This window comes from Protopterus annectens, chromosome 5.part0 (genome assembly GCF_019279795.1).
Source record: "Protopterus annectens isolate FY-2018-M chromosome 5.part0, PAN1.0, whole genome shotgun sequence".
NCBI classification, from domain to species: domain Eukaryota; kingdom Metazoa; phylum Chordata; order Ceratodontiformes; family Protopteridae; genus Protopterus; species Protopterus annectens.
Genome location: NC_056735.1, coordinates 1,300,755,872 through 1,300,781,249, shown reverse-complemented (window position 1 = coordinate 1,300,781,249; position 25,378 = coordinate 1,300,755,872). Strand labels below are relative to the sequence as shown.

Genomic DNA, 25,378 nt, shown 5'->3' with positions numbered 1-25,378 from the left:
TGTATGGCTGCATCTGTTGGCAAACCATAGCTGTTAGTGCAGCAGTTTGAAACTCACATGGTGCCCATGACTGCCTCACTGCAGTTTCTAGCTACATGGCATAGCCAAGTTCTAGCCCCCTTTGGGAAGAATTTGATGCAGCGTCTCTGACATTGTTTTGTTTGGCAATGGTAAGGAATTTACTAGTGGGTATCTGCTTCCACTCTTGGAAGTAGAAACCATCATTTGGAATGCAGTTTGTTTACAATCACTAACAGCAGCAGGGAATGAAGTACGTGTTTTTATTTATTTATTTTTTTAATACATAAGCTGGTGACAGTTGAAGATCATCCGTAAAGGACTCTACCGAGTGAGAGGCATTTTTCTTTTATCCCTCTTCTGGGCTCACAAGCAATGCCACAGAATAGTAGTTAGGAGTTTTCACACCCCACTTGAGGTTAACATTAATCATTTCGTGAAAAAATTGCAAATTATCCCTGGCTCACAAAGTGGTTGCGATAATACGGAAGTACCGAAATTACTGTACATTAGTTAACTTACTTACAGCAAGGCAAGTGCAGGTGAGTGGATGTTTCCGGGTCAAAGACAAAATAGAAACTGCACCCTCTCCCACTCTCTCTCTCTCTCAAAGAGTTCTTAAGTTGATATAAAATATTACTGCTGGGATACTTGCAGCGTGATATCACTCTTTGTCACCTGACTTCAGTTCTGAGGCTAAACCCCCATTGTTAGAAACTACTAGCATTTACCATCTCTTTGAAAACACATAAACAAGGACCTTCTTAGATCTTTTGTCAAATAGTGGAAGTCATACAATAATTTATATTCCTCCACATGTAAAGACAATACAAAAAACTTCTAGTTCTAGACATTGTGTCTGCTACTGTATTGAAACTGAGAGATAACATCTTTTGTTTATGGCTCAGCTATAAAGTAACTTACCCTTAACTATTCTTACGTTTTTCAAGTTAATCTTCTATGTCCCATTAGGGTACACTGTGGATACATCTTTGAAACTCAGTACTGTACAAACCCTGTTCAACACATACTTGTGTACCATCAATTTGATACACACATGACATACAGTTATAATACATTTGTTAGACAAACATATGAATCATGTTGACATTCACAAATGACATATAATTATTTACAAAATTCTAGATAGCTGGGCTGGCAGTATTTCCCTTTATCACAAACAGTACAATATTTTCTGGTAAAATTATTAGACAAGAAATATGAATATGCAGTTATAAACGGCATTTAGGCTTTGCTTTTAATTACAGAGGTAACAGAACATTTCACATTGAATTTCTAAATGCAATCTCACAATTCCCAGTAATGCTTTCCTTGTTTCTGTAATGGTATTTTTAAATGCTGAAAAAACACATCTGATATTATAAAAGTGAAATACATTTATGATTTTATATATCATGTATTTTTCCTTGTGAGAAAAAGCAAAAATGGGAATGTTCTTTATGAAATGAATCTCAAGATGTTTGCAATAGAAAAGCAATGAAAGTGCAATAGTAAAATTAGCAACTTGAAAGCCAAAATATGGGCTGCTTCTTATATTGTTTCTAAAAACACAACCACCATCTTCAATTCCTGTTGCACATACAGTGCCCAGTAGAATGTAATTATTCTAAGAACGTACACCTCCAACTGACTCTGAAGAAATCACATGTCCATAATTATTACATTACTCTCAAAGACATACAGAGCTCCCAAGCTGTCTCAAAGATTGCACAACAGTGTTCATGTGACTAATGGCTCTTTGTCTTCAGAAATACACATAGTTTGCACCCCCAAGTAAATGTAGCTGCATTCTACCCATTTGTGATGTCCTTCCAACCACACAATCAACATAAACACTTACTATGTAATTTTTCTCCTTTTTCTAATTGCTCTCCATTTATCTGTTTTGTCCTTTACATGGGCATGAAAGAGATTTAAGCCTATCCCAGTAACTACTGAGTGTAAGGTTAGATGCACCTCAAAAATATGCCAGTTATTCTGTTCAAAATTCAGAAATGCTAAGGTGCTTAGAAGTTTAAACAGAGATGGAAAGATGACTTGTTAAGCTAAACTGTCTCTTTCCACCCCTACCCCCTGAGTTTCTGGTTTTAGCTGAAACAGAAATGTAAGCATTTCTGTGCATTTTATTTTTCAGTTACTAGCTACTCTCCTAAGAGGTTTGGGGCCTGAGCAGTTGCCAAGTTTGCCCCATCCCAGAATATTTGGCCTGAATTAATCAAAATATGGCCAGTGATCCATTTCACCAAGTGACATGTAAAACAAAAATCTTGCCCCAGCCCATTCCTTGTGAAGGCCTAAAACTCCGCACTACTTCTCACTATTGTACTCAACTATAGTGTCACTTGTTGTATCTTTCGGCTTTTCCCAGTTAGGGGTCGCCACAGTGGAACTCCGGTCCACTAATGATTGGCAGTAGATTTTTATGTACCGAGTTGCCAGCCCTGATGCACAACCTTCAACGAAGGTATGCCTATTCATGCATGCCTCCACACAGAAGACACTTTAGCTGAGAATTGAACAGAACAATGTCTTACTGTGAGGCGACAATGCTACCGTCCAGTGTCACTAAAAGTTGAAAAAAAGAAAAAATGTTTTATCTTCCAGCAAAACTGAGACTTGCTCTTTCTCAAAGATCTGGCAAAACCCATTTAGAAAACTGTAACGTTGCTCTATCATCTTCAAATAGAGAATTTAATGAATCACATTCCCTTGAATTGGTTTGAGCCTAACTAAAAAAACAGTCTTTCAATACTCATAGTGCCTAGGAATGTGCCAATAGCAAGTAGTGTAAAACATAACAGACTGGCAACTAGAAAGTGGAAGCTTGGTACTTTTATGCCTTTGAGAGGTGGAGTCAGGGAGGTTTAATGTGTAGGACATATTAGTAAAGCTCAACCCTGCAGGGGGATCCACTGCTGAACCAGTACACCTTTGGATAATGATCAAGAATAAATTGGCTATAGATTGATTCCAGGAGGTCTGCTGAGGGAGAGTTAGAAGTTAAATATGGACAGCACTTATGTTTTATATACAGAATATCATTATGAATATTACTTGTATTTATTTATTGCAATTTACTATTATGTTATTTTCATTTGCAGAGCTTTGTATCACTATAGCTGTTACTATAGATTCAGGAAAAAATAATAGCCTACCTTAAAAAGTATTGCAAATGTTCCTGTTTCCCTAAACTAGGTTAGCATTCTCCACTTTCTTCTAGGACTTCTTCTTTTCTTAGTTTAGCTTATGAATTTAGTGTATGCATAATGATCAGCAAACACTGGACCTGGCTCAATTTGGATTCATCAAGGGCAGGTCAAGCTTATTCAGCCTGATGGATTTTTAGAAAAGGTCATCAAAGCAATGGATAAAGGCAAAACAGTACACACAGCATACCTTAACCTGACCAGAACATTTTACACAGTTCCCACCTCAGGCATAGCAGAAAAGCTAAATAAACTAACCCCTGTGTTACCCACTGGATTGCCACCTGTCTCACAGATAAGATGCAGGAAATCAAAATAGGGGAAGTTAACTCCACAAAGGGACCAGTCACAAGTGGAGTCACCCCCCCCCCCAGTGTTCTGTGCTGGTACTTCTCCTATTTGTCATTTTCTTTTCTGAAGTCTAGAGATGTAAACCTCTTCTGCAACATCAATAAGATGGTTTGGAGGGACAGGTATATCTCACAGAGGATACCGCTGCTCTGGACTAGACTCCCCATTCACATAAAACAAAGTTCATTCATGTCCATATTCAACTGGAACTTGGATATGTGGATGAGAAACATAAAATTTACCTCAGGACTCCTCCCTGTACCACTAATGGACAGAGTCAGCTCCTAAGTACTTTATCCCCATGCATGTGTTCCCTCAAATTATCTATGGTATGATCCCACTTACTCTCATTAGGGGTAATATATAATTATCAACCATGGATGGGTAAGGCTAATCTCTAACCATATGGGATAAGTTAATTTAAGCATAAAAATGTAAATTGGCTAGGTTTAAAATAACCTGCAAGGGAGCTAGCCTAGTATTTACCAATGAACCAATGTGATGAAGCCATTAATACTATAAGGAACTGTGCATTGAAATTATATTGTTTGCAAATTGCATCTGAAATTAATTGTACAGTTAATACTTTTCATATTATTAATGTGCATTTAATTTGTTCAAATTATGTATTGTATTTGTTAAAAACATTAGTGTCACATTGTAATCATCACGTGAAACAAGTCTGTGAATGCCTTATTTTCTCAGGTCGTGGTAGAAATGGGGCATTGGACCAATACCGCTCAACTTCTAAACATTAAAAATCATAGAATTGACGTGTAAAATTCATAGCAGAGTGTCAAAAGGTGGAGCACTTTCTTATTTTTTCACATTTTTGATTACATTAGAGAACGTGAGAGAAGATCCTATATAATTACTGATAACGCATCTTTATTTATATTTAAGTTATTTAGTGATGCATACCTCATAAAGCAAGTCAACAGAACATCAGTAACTTTAAGAGGAGAACGTTTAAACCTGAGGATAAAAATCATAGCACTTGGTAGTATTCTTGGGCTACTCCAGTGACCCGACCCAAGAACGGTAATACGTTAGCTATAGGGTTGCCACCTTTTCAAAAGGCCAAAGTGGGACATTTTCGGTACAAACATCAGATTTTACAGGCCGACACATACCCACGGTCAGTACAAAGGATAGAACTTAACTTTTTTGCCTAAATAAAAGCTTATTATTGTAACATTTTAGTTGATTATTCTGTTTCTTATAACATTTAGGTATTTTAGATACATAATAACTGTTTTATGCAACTATTACATAAAATATAGGAATTATGTCCTACAATCTCAGGACATTTGCCATTTTTAATATTTTTTGTCAGGACACAACTGCCCAAACCCCAAAGAGGGACTGTCCCTCGCAAAGTGGAACAGGTGGTAACCCTAGTTTTAGCTACAAAGAACAATAGAAACATAAAAATACTACTGGTTGAAGAGTCATAGTGTCGCGCTTGCGCGCATTGCCGTGCCCCACAGTTCGCTGGTAATTTGTATACCATTCAATCGTTCCTAGGATTCAGAAGTGGAGTGCTCAGAAAAGACTCAGTTTTACTTAGATAACCCAAAGAATAGAGAATCAAGAATCATGTAACTAAAACCCAGTTACGTCACACAATCACACACATTTACAGGACCAAGAGCAGCAACTTGAAGCAACTGGATAAGATATCCGTTACAATGCGCAATGAGATAGGCGCGTCCTTCTGGAGTGAATAATAATCTTAGTAGCCCGGTTTACTACTTCTTTTTTTAATTAAAGAAAATATACACTTTTAAACATTTGTACCCCAACAAAACCTCAACCGCTGTCTCGCGGTATGAAATGGAAAAAAGACGGTTAGCAGGTATCGCGATGCCGCCGTTTCACTGGTGAGCATCATGAAGTCTGAGAAAGATGGGATTCTGCGAGGTAGAGAGAAGCGGGCTGTCGAAATCCAGTTTAAGAACCAACAGAGGGAGCAGGACCACGGGAATAGGTTAAAAGAAGAAAAACGAGAAATGCTTACCAAGGTGGGTGCAGGGCAGCGGCGGGAGTGCCACTTTCAGCACCAAGGACAACAGCTTAGTCTACTAGGGTTCCGGTTTGACAGCGCTGAATGGGACAGTTAATGCTGTAATATATGAAGTAGTCGCTGCCCTAGTCTTGACCTGTACAGAAAAAACACTTACGTTTTTAAAATGCTGCAGATAAGGTTGTTGTTGTAGATACCAAAAAGCTCATAGAATTTAATGATACTAATGAATATTATTTACTTACAACGTCCCCAGTCTGGTGCATTGCTTAAATACTTCAATTAAATACGTCGTTTTATCTGATTTGCAGCACTGTTCACTGATATTTTGCTTACGGCTACTGTGTGTTTTTGTCAAGAAATCTGAGAGAAGACTGAGCAAAAGCATTTTTTTTTGACTTGGGTAAAGTATACATGTGACATCAGTTGGTATGCGTAGTTTTATGTAGTATTGTAACATAAATATGTGGAGATGCAGTACAGTGATGAATTACATTTACTGAAAAGGTTACTAGAATTCCTTGTTGAATATGAGTAACAATAATTCTACTATTTTTATTTAAAATTATATGGAAAACAATCAGTTTATATTTAATTGAAGATCTTTTTGACTTAAACTTGTTATGACATTTGAGGTGTCCGAGTAGCTGTACAGTTTTATAGCAGATTTGATATTTATGATGAGAGATACACATACCTCTCAAATGTTTCTGAATTGTCTCATATTTTTGCCCTATCCCTCATTTTTTGATTTCCTGATAAAGCACTGTAGATTACAGTGAATTAACAATTCCATATATTAGAGTTTCAGTAGTGTTTCAGACTTCTTGTAAAGAAAATGCATGTTTTTGCAAATCATATTCTTCTCTTAACTTTTTAGGTGCACTATAGTAATATTTAAAAAATGTCCCTGATGTTGGGCCTTTGTCCCTCCATTATTTTTCGCATTGACAAAGAATTTGAGTAATATGGTGCTACTCATCTGCAATTTCTAGTGCTTTTGTTGCTTCTACCATTATGTACTTGATAAGAGATATATTTGATTCATTTGTGCTTTATATAAACAACATAAAGACTTAAAGGGCCAACTTACTGTGCACAGAGATTGTTTATTTTTGGATCACATCAACATACTTTGTGCAGGTTTGGTTGGTGCCAACTTGATTGACTTCCCGATGAAGCTGTCAGTTAAGTTTTTGTCACTTTTTAAATTTTTATTCTGATTCCTTACTTTTTAAACATTAAAATACAAGGTTAAAATATTAAACAAATGAAACTAAAATGGGCACAGCTACACACACATTTAGTAAGGGGGTTGCCACCCCTGCTTTACATAGTTTTATGTACCTTGCAGTCCTTTTGGGCAGTTTGGGAACATAAGCCCCCCAGTGGAATTTATCCTGTTTATTTTATCTTGTCTTCTTAAAAGAAACTTGAAAACTTGATTCACATGAACATTTATTTCATGAAAAATGAGAAGGCTGACATTATAAGGTCTGCCCACGTCATAATGGGGTGATGCTTGCTTCAATGAAGCCGGGTGTGTCCTAATGTAAACAATCACCCAGTGGGTTATTTTTTGAAATTTAATTGGGATAAAGCTGATTTCATGACATTTGTGAGGTTTTATTTTCTGTCAAAATATGGCTGCACTTTTTTGTTTAATTGCTAAAGATTGAAGAGTTGGTAGTAATTGGTGTTGAGTAGTTTACTCTTTAAATTTATTTAGCGGGTTCTATAGTAAATAGTCATGGTGGGGTTTCTGGTAAGATTCTTGCTTTGTCTGGTTTCTAAGCTTAATAAGGTATGGATGCTATTCCTTTTTTTAGGTTGGTTTGTATTTGATGATTAACTGCTTGCACCTGATTCTCACCAGTTTATTATTTTAATAGGAAGTCCTTTTTGCAATCTAGTATTTTTTTCCAGAGTTTGACTTTATTCACCTTTGCTTGGTGGGTTCCCAATTCAGCTGTGGGTTTAGTTTTAGCTCTGAGCTAAAACAGAATGGCATTAAATATACTGATCCCAAGGATATTGCCAGTATCTTGGCAGATTGATTCAGTGCCAACTTCACCCCCCTCTCACCCCCTAAATGGCCCATCTCAATACCGTAAGATTGCCAGATTCCGGTAATAATGACCACTCAAGTAAAAAACGCAGTCTCCAAAGCTATGAATACAGCATCCATGGGACCAGATGACATCCCGGGCTGTGTACTACATAAACTACAATATGAACTGGCACCTCACCTAAGTGTCATGTTTAATCATAGCCTCACTTCAGGTTTCATGCCCACTGAGTGGCACAGAGTTACAGTTATCCCACTCCACAAAGGGAGATCCACCTTGGATTCTGGAAACTACCGTCCCATCAGTCTGACAAGCCTTATCTGCAAGGCCATGGAGTGTATTATAATGGAACTTATAAACAAAGACATTGGCAACCTTCAAACACTGGACCCCACCCAGTTTGGGTTCGTGAAGGGCCGATCTTGTCTCTTGAACCTGACTGACTTCTTCAAGTCAGTCTCCAGAGCCATGGACAAGGGTAAGGTGGTTCACACAGCCTATCTAGACCTTTGACACCATCCCCCACTCTGGAATCATAGATAAACTTACTAAGCTGGGCATTAATCCCTACATCACCCAATGGGTTGCCAACTGGCTTACTGACAGAACCCAGACTGCAAAAGTAGCTGACTCCAAATCCAGCTCCAGACACGTGACAAGTGGAGTACCTCAGGGTTTAGTCCTGGGACCGCTCTTGTTTGGCATCTACTTCTCTGAAGTACAGGCTAACACTAAGGGACTCTGGCTAACAAAGTTCGCAGATGACTGCAAACTGGGAGCCATTACTGAATCCCCAAATGATGTGGATACTCTACAAAAGGGCCTTACAGAAACAGATGCTTGGTGCCAGAGCCATGGGCTCAAGCTCAATGCCAAGAAATGTATAATTATCCCCTTTGGGAAAAAACATGTACCCATGAATTACCATATAGGTGGCAGTACACTAAACACCGAAAGTGTGATAAGAGACTTAGGGACACAGGTGGACAGTGGACTCACCTTCAATAACCACATTGCCACAACAGTCAGGAAATCCTTCTATGTGGCACACCTCATCACTAATGGCTTTTCTTCCAGAAAAAAGGAGGCCATTGTCCCACTGTACTCATCCCTCATTAGACCCATTATAGAATACAATGCCCTGTTTGGTATGTGCCTCTCAAGACATCTGCAACAACTGGAAAGGCCACAGAAATATCTCACTAAAAGAATCACAGGCCTAAAGCAGATGACCTATGCTGACCGCCTTAAAAAACTCCAGCTATACTCTGTCGCATATCGCCTACTCAGAGGCGATCTCTGCTTAACATACAAGGCCATGTCAAACCCAGAGCTGTTGGACATGCTACACTTAAAGAAATCCCAATCCCTCAGAGCCACACGCTCCAGGGATCTAAACCTTGTCATCAAAATAAACAAAACATGCTGGAGGGATAGGTTCCTGACCCAGAGACTCCCCAGACTCTGGAATAGATTGCCCATACATATCAAACAGAGTGCCTCTTTGGCCCTCTTCAAAAGGAACCTTGACGATTGGATGGAAGAAAGGAAATTCACCCCGGGGATCACGTCAGTCGCCCTGCTAGACAGGGGTCCAGGGAAGTAAACAGTGTGGGAAGAAATAGCCAGAGAATTGTTATGGCTAGGCTTGTATAGGCCCAAGGGCTGATAGCCTAGTACCAACCTATGAACCTATTAATGATATATAGGGGTGTCTTGGAATAGATGATGGTTGATGATCAATGAAGCAGTATTGAAAACATCTAATAAGTTGAGATTTTATATATCAAACTCTTTTTCTCTCTTTCTGCATATAGGGTACTTTTCCGTTAAACCCCTACCACGTCTTCGCAGTGCTGGCGCTGCTGTGTCTTGCCAGTATTTAGGCATTCATGCAGGACTGAGAAAAGTGTCATGTTAAAAGAACTACACAGATAAATTAAGACTATAGCTTTTTTTTTTTAATGTCTGCACACCAGATGACATCATTCAGTTGTGTTTTACTCCTTCATTGCTGAGGGAGTCTGCATTTCCATACCATGTGCTTCATTATTGCAATCACGAACCTTTCCATTTTCATGTACTTAATGGTAAGACCAAACAATAACAGACAGTAAACTGACAGCTGAAGGCATCAACTTAAACAATGACAATTTATATGCAAAACTTACCGAAAAGCACAACCTGAGTGACACGATGAAGTGGTGGAATTATTACAAATAAACACAGAGGTGTTATAAGGCTAGAATATTGACATAAACAAATATAAATGAAGAAATGTTGGTCAGTACAGCAATAAAGCGGTGGTACCAGTGAAATATTTCACGGCTCTGTAAATACAGGAAGTTCATCTGTACTCAACAATGAAAATCTTCCAGTTACATCGCAAATGAAGCATAACAGGGGATACTACTCACCAGATCAGAAGTACCTGAACCAATAGGGTCTAGGAGAACTACTCATGAAAAGGAAGCACATAGATCTTGTTTTGTACATGTCAAGTCATTAAATACCAGCAAACTAGAGCAGCGTGAAGATGGGATTTAATGGAAATGTACTGTATATATACATGTGTGTGTGTGTGTGTGTGTGTGTGTGTGTGTGTGTGTGTGTGTGTGTGTGTGTGTTGTATATATATATATATATATATATATATATATAGTTCCCTATCAGAAGCCTGAAACACTATAAGCCTGAAAATCAAAATCCTGAAACCAAAAGCCTGAAAACTCAAAATCCCGAAAACCCAAAATCCTGAAACTCAAAATCCTGAAAACACAAAATGGACATGCTGACGTCATTGTGGCTTTGCTATTGTTAGCCCTGTGGTGTTAGGTCATGTGTTGGGTTCAGGTAAGTGTGATTGGTTTTATGTTAGGGTTAGGGGCGGTTTAAGTGAGTTAGGGTTAGGGCGCAGGTTAGGCATGTATGCAATAGTGACAAAAACTGAGGGTTAGGGGCGGTTTAAGTGAGTTAGGGTTAGGGCGCGGGTCAGGTGAGTGTGCGATAGTGACGGACCTTAGGGTTAGGGTCAGGGTCAGTTGGTAGATATTACTGTCTTTATATTGACATATTAGCATTATTTGTGTTTTCAGGATTTTGAGTTTTAGGATTTTGGGTTTTCGGGATTTTGAGTTTTCAGGCTTTTGGTTTCAGGATTTTGATTTTCAGGCTTATAGTGTTTCAGGCTTCTGATAGGGAACTATATATATATATATATATATATATATATATATATATATCTGTATATATAAATAAATGTGTGTGTGTGTGTGTGTCTGTGCATGTAGTGTACTGACTTGAGATGAAACACGCAAATGTCAACGTTCACAACACTGACCACAAAATGTTGACACTGCAGATGTCAACATGTTACTGTGCATGCGCTGGGGAAAAGCAATAGATTAAAAAACATGATATCTTATGTTGTAAATCTTTGTTCTTTCATTACAGTTAGGACCTCGGTTCCGTCCTCGGAACCTATACAGCTGTTTCCCAGCTCGCACAAGCCAAAAACTCTCAGCTAAGACCTGCCTTCTCTTTTTCTCTTGTACCTACCTCCAACATAAAAAAACTCTTAACTAAATTTAAGCCCACCAAATTAGCAGCAGACAACTTCCCAAGTGAATATCTACACATCGCAGCTGATGCTCTGGCCCACCTAGTATCCATCTTGATTAACCAATCTCTGTCAGAAAGTTATGTTCCCACATTGTGGAAAGTATCACATATAATTCCCCTCCACAAAGGCGGCCTCTCCATAGAACTAATCATTTACCACCCCATAGCTATTCTCTCTCCACTCTCCAAAATACTAGAGAGATGCATACACTCTCAGGTCTCAGACTACCTCCTTACTAACAGCCTCCTTTCCAATACTCAGCATGGTTTCCGACCAAACCATAGCACCCCCTCCAAAGACCAACAAACATAAAGAAAAACAGATTACTCAAGGCACCTTTTTTCGAAGGCTCTGTCTGGTTGGAGGTCTCATCCCCTCCAAAGACCAAAAAACATAAGAACAAACGGATTACTCAAGACATCTTTTTTGGAGGCTCTATCTAGTTTGGAGGTCTCACCCCCTGCAAAGACCAAAAAACATAAGGAAAAATGGATTACTCAAGGCACCCTTTTCGAGGCTCTATCTGGGTCTGAGGTCACCCCCCCCTCCAAAGACCAAGAAACATAAGGAAAAATGGATTACTCAAGGCACCCTTTTCGAGGCTGTATGTGGGTCTGAGGTCACCCCCCTCCAAAGACCAAAAAACATAAGGACAAATGGAGTCACTCAGTTCCTGTATCTCCGTCAGTTGTGGAACCAAGTCGGTTCCGTGCTTCCTTGGTGCACACCTCTTCTACACCAGGCTTTGTGTCTTTTCCCTCTGTGCTGTCCATGATATTCACCCCTATTTTGTCTCTGACCTTGGCACCGCTGACTTTGGTGCCATACTTGGATCTGACATTGGCTCCGATGACTGTACCTGCTTCGGCACCATCCTCAGCTATGGTGCCAACAGTTTCTTTGGTGCCATCGGCTCCAAAACTCGAATACCTGCCAAGGACAAGATACCTCCAGTGCATACTGTCTCAGTTCTGACAGCAATGTTTTCTCTGTCGGCACCATCCACCCTTGCTGCATCAGCTCCGGTGGAACCAATGCTCTCCCAAAGCAGTGCGTGGACCATCCGTACCTTGGTACCTAGCCCAGCACCTATTTTCTCGCTGGCACCGTCTATATCCATGGCTCAGATGGCTTCCAGTTCTCTCAGAGCTCATCACCTGGAGGTGGGCTCCTTACGGCGAGGTGTGACTCCAGTTCCAAGGTTCTCCCTCCCGGTTCCGGATTCCCATCCCTCCTCAGGTGGGCCTGCTGTACAGGTAGTGGACTCGCAGTCAGCACCAGTGACATCAGTGTCAGAACCCTCCCCTAGCATGCTCCTCTCCCAACCCTCTATTTTGTGACCCCAGGCACAAGAGTTACAAGAAACCTCTTTGATGGGAACCCCTTCTCTAGAGTCCTCCTCAGGAGATCCCACTGGGGAGCCACCCTGGAAGAAACGGTGCAAGAGGAAGCACCTTGATTCACCGGAGGAATCTATCACCGCAGACACTGATTGTGATGAGGGGGGAGGGTTCACATTGTCTCCCCCAGACGACATCTCATTCGGAGACATTCTTGAAATCTTCAAGCAGCGGAGAGACTGGAAGTCCTATAACCCTTCTTCTGAGGAATCAGTGTTCCTGCATGCCTTCTGTGCCCAGGCATCTACTTCCTGGGTGAGCCCACCAGCAGATGACCTTGTTAAACTATTGTGCAGAGTGCCTGGAAGCCCCCGGACAACATGGAACCTGTCCCTCGGAGGCCAGACAAAAATTTGATCTACACCTGAAGACCAGCACCACTGATCCTAGCAGTTAACAGTTGATTCTATGGTTGTGGTGGTGGCCACCAAGAGGGAACTGGTGGAAGATAGTTCCACCGTTCATCCTGCAAACAGAGAGTCCCGTACCATGGACAGACTAGAGAAATGGGCCTATGCTTCAGTGACATTCGCCATTCAGTCACTGAACTATCTGGCACACTTTACTCATCTCCAAAGAGACCTAATTTCCGAAATGTCTTTCTGTTTGGTGGGGTACTGTCTGATGAGGTGCATGATACTGCCGCCACGCAGCTAGCTACCCTTGAATCCATCTCGAACTCCTTGATGCGTTTGGTATCTCACTCCACTGAGGGGGCAGCTCGAGCTGCCACATCAGGTGTTATCTTGAGACGTAATGCTTGGATGCGGTTGTGTGACTTTACAGACCCCTTTAATTTTTCCTTCGTCAATGCACCTGTCGACAAATCTGCACTTTTTGGACCCAAAGTACGAGATACACTTACACATAGTAGAATGTCGGAAAGACCTTGTCTGCTGTGGGCATATGCCTTTCCAACCCTCCAGAGGTGCTACTGCAGGAACCAGAAGGGAGGAAAAATTTGGTTCAAGAAATCTCAAGAACCTTTTCTTGACACTTGTGGTGAACAATCCCTCCAGGGCAGAGGGGGCAACTCATATGGAAGACATCCCTTTTGGGGTAGAGGTGGTCTGCATAACCAGGGCGCTAGAGATTCTTTCTCTGGCATACCCTACCAGTGCTCCTGAGTAGTGGCCCGATTGCTTCCCTCTGGAAGCTGTCGGGGGTCGTTTTTCTCTGCATCTACCAGCCTGACATCTTATTACTACCAATGTTTGGGTGCAGAGAATAATATCCAGAGGCTACCAAATACCTTTCGACTTTTGTGTTGCATTGAGCAATATCTAACTGGAAGTTGTGACTGTTTTTTCTTATACAAGTGGTATTTTCAGTTAAGGCTTGTTAAAAAACCTACATAGCCAGTGATAAGTGGGGGTAGTTTACCTCATTGTTATTCGGTTTCTGTCTTATACAAGTGGTACAGTGAATTGTTTTCTGTTTAAACTGTGAGCTTTGGCCAACTGAGACCTGCATGAGTGGAGTTAAGTAGATTTTTATCTGCACTTTTATCAAATAATACACGATTTAAAGTAATTTGTTTGTGTTGCATTGAGCAATATCTAGCTGGAAGTTGTGACTGTTTTTTCAGTAGGTCTCCACCCACCCTCCCTGTTTTTGTCTTGGTGTTAATCTTGGTGGCTTTGAAACTGCCCGCCCCTCTTGTAAATTTGCACTTGGATACTCCTCTTGGGCCCGTCTCATTTGCTCACTCAAAAAAAAAAAAATGTATCTGCTTTTACTGTATTTGTGTTTCTTCCTATTTTATTTTGCTTTTGCGTCATCTTAAAAGTACTCAGTTGTATTTATTACTGCTTGGTGTAACTCATTCTAAGCCTTTTAGTTTAAGCACTTGGGCTTCAGACCAGTTGTTTTACATTAAGAAGGTTTGTGGTCTGCACTGTAGTGGCTGGACAGGTAGCTTACATCCTTCTAAGTTGGGAACTGCTGATTGAGGGCTCAGTGTCTGTTATTCTAAAAGTGTATTAATTCTGGTTTAAGCACTTGGGCTTCAGGCCAGTTATTTTACATTAAGAGAGTTCGTGGTCTGCACTCTTGTGGGAGGAGAGGCTGGACTCTGCCCTTCTGAGCTGGGAATTTCTGGTTAAGGGCTTATAGTGCCTGCATATTTGAACTGCTTCTTACTGAAACTGGTACACCTTGTTTGCTGTAGCATAGACTAGATCCAGGTCTGTTGTATCTAGCTTTGTTTGTATGCTTGTTGTTTGTTTGCTTGTTATTTCCCTGAAATGCTAATTCCACCTAAAACGCAGCTTTTGAGTGCTTCTGTGGATCCCTAGTGATATCTGCATTGCTTACTATACTTATTTCCTTGTTTCACTTGAATGAAAGTTACTGTTTGTCGTTTTTGCATTTAAAACACCGGAGAAGGATCCAAAAAGCCCGGTAGTAAGCACACTAATAACTGCAACACAATTCTGTTGATTAAAATGCTGTTCCAATTAAACCAAACCTTTAAGGACAGTTTAGCTGTGAAATGAATTTTTGCATTTAAGTTACCTGTAGCACATTGCATTTAAGTTACCTGGCACTTGCTCATTAAAGCAATTATATAAGTCAGCACTAAAAAATTAAAAGCACTACACCCTCACAAACTCCCCTTGAGTACCTTGTTCCCCATTGGCCCTTTTTTTTCAATTATAAAGGAATTCCCAATACTATTCTAACATGTCCAAAGGTCAGTTGTCAATCTCCTTTTCGGTCCACTGGTGAATCTGGGAATCTTGAGGCAATGTTACAACTGCCTCATGTACACAGACAACCCTCTCCTCCTCCCAACAAATTCCAACACATGTGAGAGATGAAACCATATAGCCAAACTGGAGGCTAAGCTCTCTCAACTCAGTACTGGCGTAACCAGTTAGGGGGAAAAGGAAACCACACTCACTACAATTCCAGTCTCACATAGACCTACCACGGCAGCAAACCAAACACATAAACACACAAAAACATACTCGGAGGCTCTAAATAAAAATGTGCCTAAGCAGCGGAGACCTCCAAAGCAGACATCCAAGCAACCGCTACCCCAAAACAAAACACGTGCAACACATAGCTCACAAAGCCAGTGTGCCGAACAGCCACAGCCCTTAAGGCTAAACAACACACCTGATACACTTGTAATAGGTGACTCTATCGTCAGGCACACTGACGTCCCGCTCACCAGGCTGAACAAGGAGAAGGTCATGGTGAGCTACCTGTCAGGTGCTAGGATCCGCCACATAACACAAGCACTCAGGTCACTCCAAGGCAAGTACAAATATGACTCAGTCATTGTCCATGCTGGTGTGAATGACCTGAGACATACCTCCCTGGACTACATGAAAAGAGACATAGAGGAGCTCTCTGAGCATGTAGCCCAGGCAGGTATGACCCTGACCTTGAGTAGCATCTTACCTTCACCAAGAATGATGCCACAATATGAAGACAAGATGATCAATTTCAACAATTGGCTTAAGTATTTGTGTCATTCAAAGGGGATCTGATGCCTGTCAGCCTGGGATGACATGCTCGACAAGCCACGATGCTTCGCTAGGGACGGCTTGCACCTATCACCCCTAGGCTTTTGGATATTGGCAAAGGCTCTTGCTAACCCCATAGTGTCTTTTTTAGGCAAGGCTCAAAAGACAAACCCACCTCCATAGGTATCACAAGGGATAAGAAACTAAGAGTAGTGCTACTCAACGCCAGAAGTCTAAACCTCAAGATACATGCACTCAAAACTCTCCTTAGCATGGAGAACATCGATATCTGTGCAGTAACAGAAACCTGGCTCAAGGCTCCTGAGAGCACCCCAGCACTACCAGGTTATACCTCATACCATGCTTTTCGGCCCCAAAACCTGGACCGAACCACAAAAGGAGGGGGAGTATCAATATTCGTCAAAGATACCCACACCTCCAGGTTGGTGGCACAGCACGAAGCATCAGAGACTATCCATGTGCAAATAACAGTGGGTAAAACTTCCTTCCAGTTTATAGCCTGCTACAGACCACCCTCCCAAATCCAGGAACTCCACTCGGCCTTCCTGAGAACATTGGAAAATATGAAGGTCTCTCCAAACACCATTATACTGGGCAACTTCAACGACCCAAACATAGACTGCGAGCATTACTCTAGCTCCAACACCCTAGCCCAAAGGTTCCTAGAATTTATAAACTCAAATGCTATGGAACAACTTGTTACCACTCCCACAAGAGGGGAAAAAATACTAGACCTGATCATCACCAACATGGGGACTCTGTGCTCCAGACCAGAAGTGTATCCCTCACTGGTAAGATCAAACCATAAACTAATCTCACTGGATATTCACATCCCGACCCCACCCCCTGCCCAGAAAACCACAGTGAAAAACTTCTCTAAAGCAAATTTCACAATCCTCAAAACCGAGGTGGAATCTTTCAAATCCCCCGGGCCTGTGGAATATACGGCCCAGACCGCTGAATCCTTTATAAACGCATTCTATGAACACCTTCAGGAATGCATGGATCATGCAATCCCAAATAAAACCAAGACCCAATCCTCCAAAGGCAGACGTCCTGTCTGGTGGACCCCAACCATAAACAAACTATACAATAGAAGGAGGAAGCTACTTCATGATAGAGCAAAATCCCAAAAAGGTAAGGCATCTCTGATCAGTATTAGCAAAAAACTACTGGCACTCATAAAATCGTCTAAGGCCAGCTTCAAGAGAAAAATTGCACAGGACACTAAGGATAATCACAAGGCTTTCTTTAGTTTAGTTTACAAAGATGGATTTTATTACTTCAGGCAGATAGGTTTCCTGGATTGAACAATGCTGTTTCCTTGAAACCTTTTTTAAAATCCAGACCACTAAAACATTGGATTATTACATAAAATGTGTCTGTTATATGTATATTTTATTTCATCTTATGCAGAATATAAGGCAAATTAATGTACTGATGTATGCAATTTTAATTAGTGTTTGTCATAGTTCTATATGTGTTTTCATTGGTTGAACCATATTTTAAATACCAATGTTTTAACTGTTTTTATGAGTCTGAAAAAGCGATCAGCTGACTTAGATCGTGAAAGCGCTTACTCTTGTTTAATAAAGTGATGTGAAACTGCAAGTGAACCGTTTCCTACCTTGACTACTACATCTCAGTTACAACTTTTGGTTTTATAAAGGGCATTACAGTGAAGCTGCAAGTGATTTATTTCCTGACGTGGATTTTTCCATTTTTATCTTCAGCTGTGGTCTAACCATTGGTCTTTTCATTTTTTTTTTCTTTACTTATGTTAGGAACCTGGGTGGGAATTCCCAGATATGCTCAGAATTAGTCCAAAATGACAAAAAATACACCGAACCCACAGACATTGCCAACATCCTAGCTGATAGGTTCAGCGCAAACTCCCCCCCCCCCACCAAAAGGGCAAATATCTATTCCAGCAGAGTGCTGCCCCCCTGACATCTCAGATGCTCAGGTAAGAGCCGCCCTCTCCAAAGCAAAAAACAAAGCATCAATGGGACCAGACGGTGTCCTAGGCTGCGTCCTACATGAACTCCAAGAAGAGCTAAACCCAAACATAAAACTACTGTTCAATCTCAGCCTTACTACAGGATATGTACCCAAAGAGTGGCGTACAGCAACGGTGGTCTCTCTCCACAAAGGTGGTGCCTCAACGGATCCTGGAAACTATCGCCCCATAAGCCTGACTAGCTTGGTCTGCAAAGCTATGGAAAGGATCATCATGGACCTTATAAATAAAGATATTGGGGACCTACAGACACTGGATCCTACCCAATTGGCTTTGTTAAGGGCAGATCCTGCCTCTTAAACCTGGTCGATTTCTTTGAAACAGTCACCAAGGCCATTGATGAGGGGAAGATGGTCCACACAGCCTACCTGGACCTCGCAAAAGCCTTCGATACAATACCCCACTCGGGCATTATAGATAAGCTCACCAGCGTAAATATAAACCCCTATGTCACTAGATGTGTTGCAAACTGGCTCAAGGACAGAACCCATATGGTTAGAATTGCTGGAGCCATGTCAGACTCCAAACCAGTTACAAGTGGTGTCCCACAAGGCTCAGTCCTGGGACCTCTCTTGTTCGGTATATATTTCTCAGAGGTACAGGCCAACACGGAAGGACTGTGGCTGACCAAGTTCGCAGATGACTGCAAACTGGGCGCCATAATCGACTCTCCAGCTGACACAAGCATCCTCCAAAAGGGCCTCATAGAAACAGACAACTGGTGCCAGACCCATGGCCTCAAGCTAAATGCCAAAAGGTGTATAGTCATCCCCTTTGGCAAAAACAAAGTGCCCACAAATTACCACATAAGTGGTAATCCATTAAGTACGGAAGACGTAATTAGGGACCTGGTGACCCAAGTTGATAGCAATCTCTCATTTGACAACCACGTGGCCAAAGTGGTTAGAAAAACATTTTATATAGCCCACCTAATCATGAAGGGATTCACATCTAGATCAGGGGAGGTCATCGTGCCTCTTTACTCATCCCTCATCAGGCCCATAATTGAGTACAATGCCCCTTTTGGGATGTACCTTACCAGACACCTGCAGCAACTGGAAAGACCCCAAAAGTACCTCACCAAGAGGATCAAAGAGCTCAAACAGATGCCATATATTGCCCGTTTAAAGAAACTCCAGCTCTACTCAGCGGCATATCGCCTGCTCAGAGGTGATCTGTGCCTGACGTATAAAGCCATGTCCAACCCGGAATTAATGGACATGCTGCACCTCAGAAAATTCAAATCCCATCGAGCTACGCGCTCGAGAGACTTGAACCTCAGCACTGAAATAAATAGGACATGCTGGAGGGACAGATTCATAACCAAGAGGCTCCCTTCACTCTGGAATAAAATCCCAGTCCAGGTTAGGCAGAGTCCCTCATTGACTCTCTTCAAGAAGAATCTTGATGAGTGGATGGGGGATCGTAGTTTTACCCCAGGTATCACTTCTGTGTCACTGTTAGATAGAGGCACAGTGTACTAACCTCGAGAAAGGGCATAGCAAAATTAATTTAAAATGGGTGGCGAAAGCCAAACACACTCTGGCTAGGCTTATAAATGCCCTAGGGCAGATAGCCTAGTATGAACCTATGAACATATTAACTCCCAGACCCATCAAACGAATCCTCGATGTACCACTCAATCAGATGGAATTAGCAGCCTTAGAGATAGAAAAGCTGCTAAGGAAAAGAGTAATCCAACCAGTCCCACCTAACCAGACAGGATCCGGGTTTTACTCAAGGTTCTTTTTTAGTGCCAAAAATGACAGGGGACTAGAGACCAATCCTGGATCTCAGCCTATTGAACAAATTTTTCAAGCCTCAAAAATTCCGGATGGTCACAATACAGTCCATTCTTCCTTTCCTAGGGAGGGATAACAGGATGTTCTCTTAGACCTCCAGGACACGTACTATCACATAAAGATGGATCACCGCTCCTGGAGGTTTCTCCACTTCTGGCTGGGAGCCAATCACTACAAGTTCAGGGCACTGCCATTCGGTCTCTCAACAGCCCCCCCAAGTGTTCAGCAAATGTATGGCTCTTGTGGTAGCTCATCTTCGACTACAAGGATTCCAGGTGTTTCCCTATCTAGATGATTGTCTCCTTTCCCCTCCGACCAGGAATCTTCTAGTCTGCAGCCTCTCTTACACTCAAGCTCACTCTCCCCTTGGGGATTACAATCAACAAAGACAAATCTCAAATGTCCCCAGCGAAGACACTGGAATTTATTGGAACAGTCTTCGACACAACATCCTGTCAAGCTTCTCTCCCCCCTCACAGGCTTTTGAAAATAAGTCACCAAAGCCAAGACCTTCTTCCTCAGACCTATGTGCCAGCATGTGTTGTACTGCAACTCTTGGCTTCCATGGCAGCTGCCATTACGTTAGTACCACTGGTGAGACTGCACATGAGAATCCTGCAGTGGCTCCTTTCCGCACAATGGTCGTTGCTAACTCACCCACTCAACCACATGATATGCCTTACAAACCATTGCAAGTAAGAAATGCTATGGTGGATGAAGCCACAAATGAATCTTTGATGTCGACCTTTCTGTCTTCCTCAGCCCACAGCCACGGTGACCACTGATGCTTCACTGGGGCATTTCCAGGGAAAGACTGTCCAAACCACCTGGTCCCCCATGGAGCCAACTTGCACATAAATGTCCTGGAACTGAGGGCAGTTCTCTTAGCATTGCAAGCATTCCATGCATCCCTTCCCTCAGGGACCATTGCAATTTAGTCAGACAACATGTCAGTTGTCTGGTATATCAAAAAGCAAGGCGGAACCAGTTCTTACCCCCTCTGTCGGGAAGCCATGAAGATTTGGCACTGGGTGATAATTTCTAACTGCTTTCATATAGCAACGCACATTCCTGGGAGTTCCAATCTTATTGCGGACAGTCTGAGCAGGAACATCCTGATGCCTCACGAGTGGTCCCTCAACCCTTTAACAGCAGATCGGCTCTTCCAGTGCTGGGGCAAGCCTTGCTGCGACCTGTTTGCTTCCCCTCTAAAACTACAAATGCAGAAGCTATTTTGCCCTGATCCCCCCCTCAGGGGGAACCACCGAGGGATGCTCTAACATATGATTGGCCCCCAGATCTTCTGTATGCCTTTCCCCCATTTCCCCTCATCCCAAAATTTCTCCAGAAAGCTCAGAGGTTGAGAGGCAAAGTGATCCTCATTGCCCCCTACTGGCCATGTCAAGTCTGGTTCCCATTTCTATGGCCTCATCTGATTCACAGCCCATGTATCCTGGATCATTCCCAGGACCTGTTATCTCATCCTTAGGGACTGATTCATCCAAACCTGCACAGTCTTAAGCTCACAGCTTGGTTCACCCACTTCCAGTGATTGCCAGGCCACCTGACATCCCATCTCCTGTTTGTGAAATTCTTCTGGCCTCACACAAACCTTCCACTAGAAAAGTTTATTCTAGTAAATGGACTAGGTTCTCTATTTGGGCCAAAGACCAGAACTTAGACCCTTTCTCTATGCTTATTCAAAGGATCCTACCATACCTGACTACTGTTTTACATGCAGGAGCCTCAGCTTCAATGATCACTGTACATTTAGCAGCTATCGCTGATTTTCATAATGGTCTTGATAATTCTTCAGTTATGTCACACCACCAATGCAAGACCTTTTTGAAGGGAGTATTACATGTTAAACCTCTGGTCAAGCCTCCCTTAGAACCCAGGGACTTGACTCTGGTGCTTCAGTCTCTCACAGGTTCTCCCTTCGAATCCTTTGATTCATGTGATTTGAAATTTGTGGCATGGAATACCTTACTTCTATTAGCACTTACCTCAGCGGGAAGAGTATTTGAGCTGCAGGCCTTGAGTGTCAAGAGTCCTTACTTGATCTTCCACACGGATAGGGTGTACCTCCGTACTGACCCTTCTTTATTGCCCAAGGTCATTTCTGGCTTTTCCGTTAACCAATCTATTGACCTGCCGGTTTTCTTCCCTCAGCATTCTAATAGAGGGGAGTACCTTTTGCACACCCTTGATGTACATTGGCAGCTTTGTTGTTATTTGGACAGGACTAAATCTTTCAGGAAAACAGATCAATTGTTTGTGGCCTTTGCAGGACCCAGATTGGGTAAACCTGTTTCCAAAGTGACTTTATCCTGTTGACTTAGAATCATTATTACCTTTATCTAACAACAAAATAAGCTATCCTTACCTTCCAGAATAAAGCCTCATTCTACCAGATCTATGGCTACTTCTGTAGCTTTTCATTCCAGAGCCTCTATGGATGATATACGCACAACAGCCACTTGGGCAAGACCTCATACCTTTATATCTCATTACAAATTGGATTTGACCTCCAGGGGACGAGCATCTTTTGGTTCTATGGTGCTCAGGAATATCCTTCCTTAGGGCCACCCAGGACTCAAGTAGCTGGGGACTCGGTCCTAGCTGTAATGAAAGAACAAAGATTTACAACATCAGATAAAGAAGTTATGTCATACCATTACATTCCAGCTGTGTTGTAGATCTTTGTTCATTCATTACTTCCACCCTTCTTCCCCCTACCTGGACTCCTGGTGCACTTTAGGAACTCCTGGTTATGGTATTTACTCAGACAGAGCCTCCTACTATAATTTCTATTACTACATATTTTATCTAGGGCGGGCAAACTCGATCTGGAGTAACTAGGAGAGGGGCATTATGGGTAGGTTTTAGCTGAGAGTTTTTGGCTTGCACGAGCTGGGAAACGGCCGTATCGGTTCCGAGGATGGAACAGAGGTCCTAGCTGTAATGAATGAATGAACAAAGATCTACAACACAGATGGAAAGTTATGGTAAGACATAACTTCTTTCTTTTACAGGGGACAAGCCACCCCTGCAACCCCCATGTGGGAGGTTATGCAATTTTATATATATATGTCAGGGAATGAGCATATTTACCATCCTTGAGAATTGTACGATTTCTCATCTGTTGACTATCTGTGTAGCTGACCAAATTTTGCTGGCTAAATGGATTTTGACCAGACCTGGAGTTGATAAAATTCATTACTGCTATTTGGATGTTTATATATATATATATATATATATATATATATATATATATATATATATATATATATATATATATATATATTGTCATCAGCATTAACTCCTTTTTTCCCATTTTCTACATGGGATTGTGGCTTCACATCAACAGTGACCATTATCTAGAGCCAATGTCCACACCGATGGGTGAGATATATCATGGAATATTGAATGCTCAAATTAGCAAAAGTTAAAAGAGCAATAATTTTAGAGCTGCTCTAAAATGATTGTAATCTGGCACAAGTAAAAGTAATTTTTTTTGCAGGAGGGGTGAGCACCCCTGGCCCCACCATGAGTGGGATACAGCCCCCCTCCCCATGCAGTTTATATATATCAGCTCTGAGATTGAACAAAAGTGGTGTAAGAGCAAATTCCCCTTACCCTGCTGCAATGCAACCTCATACAAAATCCTTCTGGCTAAACTTCCATTGAAAAGAATGTTTGCTCATTTGAGTGTTCATTTTTTTTACGTCACTAAAAAGTGTTGCTGATATGAGTGTTTAGTTTTCTTGACTGCAACCATATATATAGATATATTTGTGCATGTGTTTTCAAAAATGATGAGTGAGTGTGGGTATATTGAGGATTTACCAACGGTTGACATGGTTTTGCCCTCGTGATTAAACAAATCCAACTGTGGGTAAATCCTCATATACCCACAACCACGAGTCAGTTATTGCTGTTATATAATGAAATTATTGAAGAAAAAAATTGCATACTTAAGTAATAATTTTATATAATGGTGCCATAGTGTTCTGCTGCATCGTTTCCCCATTGTTTGGTGTTTGTTGATGTACTGCACATGTGTATGGGACATAAGTTGCCACACTTGCACAGTACATCAGTGCTGTTGAATACAAGCAATGGATAAAGAAAGATTGCCATTGCTTTTTTTTTTAACTATAAAAGCAGGTCATTTTAGAGGTACGAGAGACAGGGCAGAAATACAAGGAAAATCAGGTACATTTCTTTAGTTTTGCAGAATGTACCGGATTTTCTTATATTTGTTGTGCCCTGTCTTCATACCTGTTACCTTCTTAGCTCAAGAAATGTGGACAAAGCCTTAAATAACAGAGGACAAAAGCCCCAAAATATGTACTGATTCTAAATGTTACTCTTAGAAAGCTGCTAGAATACCAGGATTTGTGTTCTCATTCTCTCATTCATTGTCTGAAGGATATGAAGTCTAAAACTGAAATGTGAGTTATTATTTAGTGACTTCACTCCTCAGTGATTTTTTTTTGGAAAACCACAAATATTATGAGGAACAGACTAAAAATATGAGGTAAAATTCTGGACATTCTGTGAAAATCTGGACAGTTGAGATGTATGCCTCTATAGCATATACTGATAGAATAAAGTCTGAAAGCTTAAGGGTACTCAGTGGCTTCATTTTTTATGTTAGTATGCACTCAACTTATAGTGTGCATGCTGGTTGTGCTAATCACTAAGCTTGGTTGTTTTTGAATAGTAATGAGCTATCATTGTATAGATAAACACATATGTTTGTGTGTGCACACACACACACATATATATATATATATATATATATATATATATATGCACATATATATATATATATATATATATATATATATATGTATGTATGTATTTATGTGTAGATAAGTATATAACTATATGCACTTTTTCATGTACCCAGGTACGCTGATTCCTTCCACCTTCACTTGTGTATTTTGACTCTGCACAAGTCACTTAATCAGGCAGTGCTCCTGGGTCACCACCTGAAAAGGCACACATGTCCATCAGGCTTAACTGGTTAACAATTGAATGAACAGTTATTAGTATAACTATGCATGCTTTATATGTGTGTGTGTGTGTGTGTGTGTGTGTGTGTGTGTGTGTGTGTGTGTGTGCGTGTGTGTGTGTGTGTGTGTCTCGCTCGATATATATATATATATATATATATATATATATATATATATCTACACACACACACACACACATATATATATATATATATATATATATATATATATATATATATATATATATACACATATATTTATATGGTTAGGTTCCACATTGTAAGCAAGTCTAAATGTAAAAATTTCACCCTCAAAAGCATTT

At 41.2% G+C, this 25,378-nt stretch overlaps 1 protein-coding gene across 1 annotated transcript in view; it reads left to right on the top strand.

Moving 5' to 3' along the window:
• Positions 1-5,096: 5,096 nt before the first annotated feature.
• Positions 5,097-25,378, top strand: part of UPF3A (UPF3A regulator of nonsense mediated mRNA decay) — a 1,027,051-nt gene continuing 1,006,769 nt past the window's right edge. The window contains exon 1 of the mRNA XM_044071110.1: positions 5,097-5,620. Within this exon, the coding sequence (XP_043927045.1) occupies positions 5,489-5,620 (132 nt within the window). The 5' untranslated portion in view covers positions 5,097-5,488. The remainder of the gene's footprint in view (positions 5,621-25,378) is intronic.